Here is a 12,320-nt window from a genome sequence, read left to right as displayed (position 1 = left end):
TTCATATTCTACTTGCGTCAAAACCTGGCGAAATGCCGTGAATTTCGTGCTTGACATCTCTGCAATGTTCAGTCTGCCTCTTTTCTTCCAATCTGGTAGCCGTCCTGATTGTATTTCAATAAATCCGCTTGTTTCTTGCTTTATAGGATTACTAATGTCCTCATATATGTTTAACTTTTCCTCTATGCTGCATTTTAGATGTCGACAGGCGGGATTAAATAAAATCAAAATATTTATCAGACAAACGATAGTTATTGCGCTGCAACATTTAGTTTTCTTGGAAAGAAATGATAATGTAAAATCCATCCTTCTGTCTTGTTCAATGAGCATACCTAAACAATATTTAAAGTTATGACTGTTTATCTTATATCCTCGGCAAATTATGTCTTTTTCAGACTGTAAAATTTGAGTATTGAAAACAGCTGCCATCATATTTCATCCCTTAATTATACTTTTTAAATGAATTTCAGTCCATGGTAAAACCAGTTAACGACATTAACGGCTACATACTCACAGAAACAAGTGGTGACTCTAACATTAAAAAGAGGATACTGCAGATACATAAATGTTCGATGCTCTTTGAGTCTTGAGTTTTATAATTCCTTCAGATATCTCATTTATGTGTGAGGGAAACACCAGCAGGAGGTGACTTGGAAGATTTCACCAACCGTTAGTGCCATTATTTCTGTAATTTGCAAACTGTCTAAATATTCCTTAGGTCCTAGCCCCAAAAACATAAGTATTTCAGGAGAAATAAAAGATACAGGAGATAAACAGCGTCTTTCCGTCTTCACTCTATGCCTTATGAAAGTCACACTTTAAATAGTAAAGACATATGCCAGTAATCAAAAAAGGAAAGCTATTTTCAACAGATCCATGTAAAGAAAAAATCACAAAGTCCTCTTGAGTTTCGTATACGGTAGTTTCAAGAAACACAGAAAGTTTTAGAAACACAACAGTTTGTTAAATTTTTAAACATTAAAAATACTTATGTCATAAAAATATAAAAGCATTGTACCAAACTTTAATCTTTATGCAACACATCGCATCGACGCGTTCAGGTGTGCAGAAATACATTATATGAAGTTTCGTTTGACTGGTTCTCAAATTATGTATATCTATTTATGCATTTGGTGATGAAGTTGTTCGTAGCAGAAAGTAATAGGTGTCATGAATTAAAGGAGATGATATTAACGCTTAGGCCTAAAAATAGTGTTTGTTTCCGGTACCATGTCCCCACAAAATAAAAATAGGGTAGGTAGGTAGGGTTTTTTTTAAAATAAAATTCTTACAATGAAGAAAGAGCAACTTCCCTTGAAAAGTATAAAACAAAGGCGAAAATATCGATTTTTTCCCAACGCCATAAAAACATTTAGGGTCGCTGCAAATTTTTACGATAGTTCGGGATACCAGAAACACACAATTTTTAGGCCTTATAGTAGCAATACATTATACATTTAATTCATGAAACATCAATTAATGCTTCTCTTCAACATTGTGTTGCAATGAAACTGCAATTTCAACACGACAAACATGAATTTTCATGGACGGTAGTGGAAATTTAAGCAACCGTCCGCACACTCTACAGCAGAACTCAATATTTATACATTTAGAGCCAGGCGCAAAAAAACAAGATAAAAGAAAACTTGACATCAGCCCTTGTGGATTGATTCCCTTTAACTAGACAAAAGTTAGCTGTGGTCTTATGCAATTCCCAGATGACAAAAATAGCCTCATCGGCTTTGCGAGGATACGAGTTTTAAGACATTTGCTAATTAAGACAAAGTGTATTGCGGACACCATGGACGATCGATATTTTAAGGGGGGCATCTTAACATTTAAATCATATTATGTGCAGGCGAAAATACATGCCCATAATAACGATAAGGTCTGTCTTATTATCCCCTGCCGAAGGCGAAGGGGTATTGTTTTTGGCGTTGTCCGTCTGGATGTTCGTCCGTCTGTGCGTCCGTCCATCTGAAATTGAAAGTGCCTATGATTCAAAACGTGTTTAAGCTAGAATCACCAGACCTTTTTTGACAGTATCTAAGTAACCAATTAATGGATCTTCATGAATCTATACACAAATATAGATCACTATAGGGCAGTGTGCACACGCAATTTTGTCAGAATTTCTTCATTTACCGGCGTTATTGCCCTTTAGTTATTTTACACTCTATAAAGTCCAACATAACAACCTCATGAAATTTAACATAGATATAGCTTTCTATAGGGCGGTGAGAGGTGCGTAACTTTCATCAGAATCTCTTCAGTAACTGCAGAGTTATTTCCCTTTAATTGTTTAAAAAAAATCAATAATTCCCACAAAACAAATATATGTCATCTAGATTTTATAAAGTCAAATATTCTAACCCTCTCTTAAATGATGCCAAAGAGAGGGCCTCAGCAACTGTTGCTGGCAGAGAGTTCCATGTAGGGATACATACATAATTGTGAATGATTGACGAGGACGGACGACACGGTGCTACCACAACAGCTCTCTTTGAGTACATTGTGCCCAGATATACTAAAATCTTAGTTGCGCACTCCTAATGTTGAATAACATTTCATGACCGTCGTTCATTACTTTTTGTAACGGTCGTTCATTACTTTTTTGTGACATGTGTATTACAAATTTTCTCTGACGGAGAGACGAACGAACGAAGCCACATCTACATCTTCTACCGCGTAGTGATGGCAAAATAAGACAGGCATTTCACTTTTCACGCATTTTTCCTACCGCACATAATATAATAATGAAGAGATGGCCCCCGTGAAAAATCGGTGCCTTATGTGTTCACACTCCACTAAGTCTTAATTCACAAATTTTCCCTTATATGACCCAGTGAAGTGCCTAAGCCTTTAATATCTTGAGCAATGAAATGGGTCCACTCACTAAGGTGGCTATATCTCAGACTAGCTGTCAAACTACGTAGAATACTTTGTTAAAACCTAGAGCCGGTGAGACCATAATTATATCTTATATATAGTTTTTTCTCTGGCTACCTCGCCTAAATGTTTGGTTTTAACAAAGTTCAAAGTTCAAATTTTATTGCAATTTTCGGCAAATCCTTGCCTTTGGCAATACATACAAAACATAATATATACAACACTTGAAATTTGACATTCATACAAATCACATATATATAATGCAAAAAAACCCCCAAAACAAACAACAGTGTAAATGTAATATTACGATTCTAAAATTGTTCCTATAACACCAGATCTTAATGCAAATGCTTTATCTATAAATTTACATAATTTCAATATTTTACCTTTATTTTTCATTGACATTATATGGCAGAACTTATTCAGTGTTGGAAAAGATGCAGGTTTTATAAATGATTTTCTGAGCTCTGAATATAAAGGACAACATAATAAAAAGTGGTATTCCGATTCAACGTTCTTTTGCGTACATATTTTATAAAGTCTTTCATTTCTGCTCGTCCCTGTGTATCTTCCTGTTTCGATTTCTAAAGTATGAGAACACAATCTAAAGCAAGGCATCTGTTTACGTAAGTTGTCATTCTTAACAATATTGAGATATTCCTCGAAACAAAATTGTGTTTTAAATTTCTTGTAATAATCAAGTTTTTGCATATTTTCAATACAGTCGTGCCACTCTTGTAAAAATTGGTCTCTTAGTCGTTGTTTAAATAACTTTTCATAATTGATATTGACAACAAAACTATATAAAATATATGGAAAACCCATATTCCTTATAACTGTATGAATACATTTGGCCCAACATTTATCATTACCATTGATGCATTGGTCTAAATATATATCATAAACTGGAGACTGCAGATTCATAACAATTTTATTCCAAAACTTTAATGCTATTACAATATTTATTTTCCAAATATGTATCATACAAACATATACTCAGTTCCAAAAGAAAGTGTCACTTTTTAAGTTTAAATATTTCAAAAAATTCCCCGACGTTTTTGTTTCATTTTTTTTCATACACTAACTCTCAGGTATAACTCAAAATCTAAAATGCACACCAATTTGTTTACGAACTGAATTCAATTTTGGTACCAAACATTAAAAGTTTTCATGAAAACAACCGAGAAAAAATAACAGAAAACTAAGTGCACACTTTCTTTTGGAACTGAGTGTATATCAATGTGATAGGATTGAGGAGTAAGCTAAAAGCTAGTATTAAAACCTCTTTGCCTAAATGATTCGTGTACCAGTTATTCGTAAATTATTTCAATTATAAGCTAGATGATATCAGGGATCAGGTAAATCACACAATGTTTTAAACTAACAACTTCCAACTAATGATAATCAGCTCAAATTCCTATAGGCTGGAGATACTATACTTGACTGGTCCTTTTCAGACGATGTCTTTTAATCAACAACTAACGGGCCCAATCACATAGGTGTTTAGCCTATGTCCTTGAATTGAAGCTGCATCTTAATATAGTTGAACTGACTCCTGGATGATCAGCGCCTTAATGCAATAACATATAGCATTAAACTATCTTGGAGGTATAACACCAATGCCTTGGCTGTACTTTGCCAACAACGTTGAACCTCGTCTATATCAAATATACAAATTATTCCGACAGACTTCCCCCGTGAAAGATCTAACTACACAACTACGCTCCTCCCCTCTTTTGAATTGATAGACCAGGCTTCAACTGTACAGCTTTCTGCAGATGTAGCTTATTACTGCTCACGCCCAATGTCCTTTATATAGTTAGTGTCAATATAGTGTATGTACAGTCTGATAAATCGCAATCTCGCCAGAAGTACCTTACGTGTCGTTCTCTTGCCTATTTTCAGACAATTTGTTTTGTTAATTCTTACCACCTACAATGCACTAAAACTGTTTAAAACCCGACAGTTTATTCAAGGACGATACAAGATATATCAATTTACACCTTCACTTTGGGACATGGTGGGGTAAGAGCGAGATTAGTTGCGGACCATAAACCGGTTTAAGCTCGCAAGCGGTATTTTTACCAATGATCATTCCTATGCTATGTCCCCAAGTTTTCCTTTATTTGTTCGTTTTGCCCTCGTGTGTGTATGTGTGTGTCTGTGTGTGTGCGCGCGTGCGCATTATAGTGTTTTGGTCGCTTGCTCGTCTACTGCTGTGGGTTGCGATTTGGGGAGGGTTCTTTTTTTTAACATGGCATTCCCTGTTGGATATTTGTACTTTTTGGTGTTAAATATTACCTAGTCATTAATCACTCATGACGACTTGAATCCATTTCCCTAACAAGAATGTACCTTGCACGTTAAAGTGGTCCTTTCCTATCTCGAGTTTGACCTACTGGTTCCACCCGTGTTTTTTAGTGCTTCAGACGTCTGTAATAACAAACAGTCCTATTTACAAACGATCCATCTTATTTCACCCCCTTCCCTTTTGTTCTTAGTCTTGTCTGAAAAGAGTGTCTCCCGGGTGCAGTATTTTCACCTGTTAATGTGCCCTAGTGCATTTTGGAGGTCTTGTATTTAAAACTTCCTTGAAGTTTCCACATGGCTAACTACAGAAACAATCCGAAGAACATGGATAGGCATCGCCTTACGGTGTACAAAGTACTGCAAATTGCAAAAACACAAGTAACCTCGTCTGACTGGGTTAGGCCACACTTTCGTTTCTTGATAAAGACCGTTTCGTTAGCATTTTTAAAATGAATGACCTGGTTCATGATCTGTTCCATCCTATCTGGCTTTCCCACAGATATATTTTTTTTTTGTAATTTATATTTTATTTCCAGAGAAACTCCATTTACATGTTCACATAATATAGCATGAATCTTTCAGTAAATCAATAGCATGATATGTTGAATTACAAACAGATGACTGCACATAATACATAGTGACAAAGTCAGTGAATAACAACAACAACAGTCGTGAATATTCTATTGCCAGCAATTCCTACTTATAGGCAGAACGAGATAACTGAAGAGAGATAAAAGCTTTTTTTAATGATACATACTTTATGACTAAGTTGTTTCCCTTTGTAGGGCTGTGTTAAAAAGCTAAAAAGTTAATATAAAACAAAGTTTGTTATTTTTATTCTTTAAAATTAAAAATTTTCTTTATAGTAATATTTTTTATTCTTAATAACATTTTACTCGTGTCTTTTCTAATTCACCTAATCCATTCTAAGACTATGTATTAAGAAAAAATATTTTGCCAGTGGTCAGGTTATAAAATACAGATACTGATAAACCAACGTCCTTATCAGTTAGTCTGTCACAAAACTTGTGTGAGAAATTCTGAGTAACCTGCTTTTAAGAGGACGCTGCTTACAAACTTCGTAAAATTTTGTGTGTATTTAATGAGAACAATGCATTTGTCTTTTATGCACCGTTTATTATTTAAAGACCATAGTATTGTTAAATACATTAGTTTGTCTGAATACATTTGAAAGAGGCAATGACTTTTGCAAAATTTGTATATAATACAAAAAACAAGCAGCTAACGCCTGACGGCGTTTTGGTCAGCTTTTCCGAATTAGGTGGTAATGAGTTAAAGTTCTAATAATGGCATACAATAAACAACTCCAAATTGATAAGCAATATTGAAGGGAAAATGAAATAATGAAATGGCCAGGTAGAAAATGAAATCAAACAAATAAGTTGGTGTAAAAAATAAAAGTAAAACAGTAAATGTTTATATCCCTGTGACTTTAACCTTTGACCCTGCAATCAGTGGGAGTAAGGTACACATCAAGACCAACACACCTATGAAGTTTCAAGGTCCTAGGTTAAATACTTGTCCAGGTAATGAGTGAACAAAAAGGTTAATATGTTCAGGTCTATGTGACCTTGACCTTTGACCCAATGACCCTGAAATCAATTGGGGTCATATACACATCAAGGCCATCGATCATACTTATGAAGTTTCAAGGTCCTAAGTGAAATACTTGTCCAGTGTTGAGCGGAAACCATTTTCAATGTGCAGGTTCCTGTGATCTTGACCTTTGACTCAGTGAATATGAAATCTATAGTGGTCACATACAAATCAAGACTAAGATACCAGTGACGTTTCAATGTCCTAGGTGAAATACTTGTCCAGATATTGAGTGAACAAAAAGGTTAACATGTTCAGTTCCCTGTGACCTTGAACGTTGACCCAGTGACCCTGCAATCAACAAGAATCATATACACATCAAGACCAACATAGCTATGATGTTTCAACTTCCTAAGTGAAATACCTGTCCAGATATCATGCAAGATTATGCTAAATGATGATTTAATTGCTCAGGAGCTGCAAGGGATTTTAACATATTACTTTTAAGTTGAAATACATTTCAGGTTCTTTGGGTTACAAATGAGCTGATAGTTTTGAAGTAAAATAGTTCAAGTATTTCAGTCACGTGAAGAAGATATATTTGATACCCTTAAAGAAAAGATTTTCCTCTATCATATCTGATAATTGAGAAGAGCGTAAATTGATATTAAAATGAGCCGCTCCATGAGAAAACCAATATAGTGCATTTGCGACCAGCATGGACTCAGACCAGCCTGCGCATCCTCGCAGTCTGGTCAGAATCCATGCTGTTTGCTTTCAAAGCCTACTGCAATTATAGAAACCGTTAACGAACAATATGGTTTCTGACCAGACTGCGCGGATTCGCAAGCTGGTCTGGATCCATGCTGGTCGCAATTGCACTATGTTGGTTTTCTCATGGTGCGGCTCAAATATGTATTCATTGGGGCAAGGACTTATTACCAATACTAGTAACTACCAAAATACCGGACGAATTTATATTTGATCGATATATTACAACAGAAGCTAATAAAATTGATTAAACATCTCATATGTCCCCTCAATATCAGTTAACGACCCAAACACTACATTACATTACAGCAGCCATATTAAACGCCATCTAGAATTTGTGAACTTTGTCCGCTGATGTCACACTTGAATCAAATTGGTTTTGTTATAAAGCATACATTATGCGTTTTCAAAGACTACTAACTTTATAGTCTTAAGCGGCTTTAATGATATATTATGTCCATGTCTAACATATAATAGTGAAAAAAAGGTCAATTCAAAACAAGTCTACTACATTAAATATATATGCGGCGGCAGGGTTTCAGAAATCCCATGTCCGGAGACCGGGGGCTACTAGAAAGGTCTCTCGGGCTACTTAATGTTTTCAGAGCGTGTCCTCCGGGCTACCTTAAAACCCCATATCGAGTAGCCCGGAAATCAATAATGTAGTCTTCATGCATAACTTTGACAATTTCTCAGAATGACCTTGTTTATCGAGTAGTACACGCCGGAGGCATTAATTATCTTACGACCTATTGTCACATCCGGCAAACAATTAACCGTTTTAACCCGGATGCAAATGTTTTGCGCGAGATTTTAGACTGACCCAAAAGCTTCCAAGTTGCTGATCTGTAGTGTTTAAAACAATATGCAAACCAGTCTTAGAATTACGTCATTTACCGCCACCTGCCAGTGTTTTTTCGGTTTTGCCGACCTCAATATTTATCGAGTAGGAATCAGTGATATTTGATTATGAAAGAGTTAAGTGCTTACATCGACTTTATGCTTTTTAATTTAAAAACTTGTACAGAATGCAAAAATCGACAATAATTTAGCAAAAAATCGACGCGTTCAATAAGGAATTTGCAAGTTTACTGACTTTCTTTTTATAATTGTCATATTACAATAATTAGAGGGAGAAGAATTCCCAATTTAAATGATTTTCTCTTTTAGAATGAAAAGAAAAATGAGAAAAAATTAGTTTCAGATGATACTAGTAATTGCTATTTCAGAGAACAAAATCTACAACAACATATGCATGAAGCTGGAATTAAGAAACTTTATATTAAGTTTAGCATTCCATCCCAACTGTAGACTGTTATATACAAGCACTTAGCAAATAACCCGAACTGTCATTGCCGAATAAACTAAAATGTTCGGGCTACCAGACAAAAATATTTGTAGCCCAATGGGCTACCGGTAAATTTGCAGATTTCTGAAACTATTTACAATGTCAAAGTCATTGCGTATTAGTAAGATACAGTGGAATTCTGTTCAGTTGTAACTAAGTGACCAGTTATGTGAAGTAGCAAGAGCTAAATGCAACGTTTAAACGTCGGTGTCTTCAAATATTACATTTTAGCAAGACGTTTCCGGATCTCTTTCACAGAATCTATACCTCGAATCATGTCAGCGGCTTTCTCAGCTATCATTATGACGGGGGCATTTGCGTTACCAGAAATTGCATTTGGCATCACTGAGGCGTCCACAACTCTTAGTCCTGTAATACCTTTAACTTTGAGTGTGGGATCGACAACAGTATTATTGTCTTGCGCAGAACCCATTTTACAGGTGGATGACTGATGAGAATGTACTTGTGACAGATGTTTTACCAAACATTCATAAAATTGCTCTGACCTGTATACATGATTTGCGCAGAATTCGGCGTTTTTAAATATGTTAGAATCAGTTCCTATCTGTTTCATAGCTTTGGTTTCAAATAACGCTTCTGCAAGCTTTATCCCTCTTTTTAGTGTTTCAATGTCTTCACTTTGGTCAAAATAATTGGGATCAATGAATGGATAGTCGAAAGGATCAGTACTTCTCAGTGTAACTTTTCCTCGACTTTTAGGATGAAGATTAGTAACAAGTAAGGTTAATCCGGGCACAGACTTGTTGCGATATACATTCTTTAGAAATGTCGAGTAAAACACTCCATCTTCCAAATTTGGTTGTAACACTAAAAAATTAAACTGTATGTCAGGATATTTTTCCCGTATTAGGCCTGATCTTACGAAAGCTTCCCCAATCGCCGAAGTGGATGATAAGACTCCAGAACTAAAGAAAAGATATTGCAGATATGTACGAGGGTCTTGGAGTCTTGATTTTGTAATGCCTTCCGATGTAATATTTATATCCGACGGAAACATAATCATGAGGTGATTTTGTAAGTTTTCACCAACCGGTAGATCCATCTTAACAGGAATTTTCAAACTTTCTAAATGCTGCTTAGGTCCTATTCCCGACAACATAAGAATTTGCGGTGAGCCAAAAGATCCAGCAGATAAAATAACTTCTTTTCGTGCATTCGCAACTTTCTTCACTCCATTCCTTATGAAAGTCACTCCAGTGGCTTTTTTATTAACAATATTTACTTTTGTGACGTGTGCATTCGCGGCAACATTTAAATTGTTACGATGCATTGCAGGACGAAGAAACTCACTTAGTGTACTCGCTCTGACACCGTTTCTTGTGTTAACCTGACTTACTCCAAAGCCTACCTGCTCTTTAGCGTTATAATCTACCTCCTTATGTCCTAACTCTTTACCTGCTTCGATAAACCTTTTTAATAATTCCGGGAAAACCATTTCTTCGGTCACACCAAGCGGTCCCCCTTTATGATGATATTTTGTGGAATCTTTTTCTTTACTTAGATAATCTTCAGACTTGAGAAAATAAGGCAATACGTCATCATAACTCCATCCACTACAGCCATTTGCTGCCCATTCTTCGTAATCATAACGGTTTCCTCTGACGTACTGCATAAAATTGAACATACTGCTTCCGCCCAGAACTTTTCCCGATATATAATAGTGTTTATCTTTGTTCATGTTTATTAATACACCCGATTTGTGGGAGGGTACACCTTCATATTGCCAGTCAGAAGCTGACTCGCTAAGCTTTGGTGTCATTAGCGGGATGTCGTACAATTCGGCATTTTCTGTCCCATCACCACCCGCCTCGAGTAACAAAACTGTAACTTCCGGGTCTTCAGAGAGTCTCGAAGCGAGCACTGCTCCTGCGCTACCAGCTCCTACGATGATATAGTCGTACGTGCTGTTTATTGTTTTTGCCACGTGACGAAATTCCTTTGAAACCTTAAAATAGTAAAAAAGATATGTCAGTAATCCAAACAATAACGCTGTTTTAAACAGATCCATTTTAAGAAGCAACTTTTATGTTCTCGTATATTCGTTGATTACCAACTTGCAACGGCTTGCTACGCATATTATTGTAATATGATAACTCCGTTTAAAGATATCCTTACCCAATGAATGTGCGCATCGGAGCGTTGGACAGGAAAATTGTACACACTAGTAATATGGGTACTCGTTTCAATGGGTCAACAGTGCTGTTGTACTTATAAAATATACTGGCCCGGTTTATAGGTTGGTCAGGGCTACGGATATGTCTTGTATTTTGCCATCAAAATATTTCTATAAAATCCTTCTTCATCCATATTTATAAACACGTTTGTTTATTTCATAAGGAGTACTCCCGTTTTAGTGGATCAACTGTGTCGTTGTACTCTAAAAAAGACTCGCCCAGTTTATAGGCTGGTCATGGCTACGAATTTATATAATAATTTGCCATCGAAATATTTCTTTGAAATGCTTCTTCCCTTTCAGTTTGGAGCGGTCAAGGTTTACAAACACGTTTGTTTATTTTATGAGAAGAACACTATAGTCACAGTTAAAGTCATTTTCTTTATTGTTCACATCAATAAATTTGATTTTGACCTAGGGGTGTCAACGTTAAAACATTGGTATTATAACTTTACCGTTTTACTATGAGTAAGTAGTAACAGCTTTCCGCCACGTAGCATAAGTACTCACTTTCATACATGATAGTTCACTCTTTCTACGCCTGTAGAAACGGGACGTATAATAGGAACATCTGCAGCGATGGGCGGTTTCCACGAAAGATAACCTCTCGCTTACTTGAGCAATTAAAACCTGGCCACAATATTTACGTGCATCAAAGCTTTGTAAGTAGGACCAAATTTCCTTCCTACCCCGAGCCTCCATGCTACCAGTGTGTTCGAGTTTGGTTTCGAACAGATATTCCCACGTCTCGTCAGTGGTGACGATACGATCCAGAAAATATGGCGCGCTCGCGACGACAGCGTTGTAGGAATTTTCTAGAGGCAGTGGTCCGGTTCTGCCTTTGATCGTCAGTGAGTAGTGGGGGTATCCATCTCGCACTTTTCTTCCTCATGCTCATTTCTTCAATGATAATACACTGTACTGTTCCGTAGCTGTATCCTGTCACATCGCAGATGTCATATATTGTCATCAGCCTGTCACCATCAACAATGTCTTTGATTGACGTCACTAACGTCGTGCCCACGGTAGATTTCAATCCTCAGCCCATATCATCACAAAGCGAGATTCTTCCTTTACGGAACATCCGATGCCTCTCAAAAACTTGAGTTCTGGATATTTTCTGTTTACATGAAGCTAACAACAAAACATATAAATCGCGCGCTTACCCGATGACATCATAAAGCTAAACAAACCAGACGTCTTTTATGCATGTAATTTAGTGAATAACGTTCAAATGTTGTTGTTTGACGT

The 12,320-nt window shown here is 36.3% G+C and overlaps 1 protein-coding gene across 1 annotated transcript; it reads right to left on the bottom strand.

Moving 5' to 3' along the window:
• Positions 1-5,703: 5,703 nt before the first annotated feature.
• On the bottom strand, positions 5,704-10,972 carry LOC128552183 (glucose dehydrogenase [FAD, quinone]-like). The gene has a single exon (XM_053533210.1). It carries the CDS (start codon positions 10,902-10,904, stop codon positions 9,096-9,098), a length of 1,809 nt encoding a protein of 602 aa, XP_053389185.1. The 5' UTR covers positions 10,905-10,972; the 3' UTR covers positions 5,704-9,095.
• Between the last annotated feature and the right edge of the window lie 1,348 nt (positions 10,973-12,320).

Source organism: Mercenaria mercenaria, unplaced genomic scaffold (assembly GCF_021730395.1).
Source record: "Mercenaria mercenaria strain notata unplaced genomic scaffold, MADL_Memer_1 contig_2121, whole genome shotgun sequence".
NCBI lineage: Eukaryota > Metazoa > Mollusca > Bivalvia > Venerida > Veneridae > Mercenaria > Mercenaria mercenaria.
The sequence above is the reverse complement of the archived record's forward strand: the minus strand, read 5'-3'. Positions and strand labels throughout refer to the sequence as shown.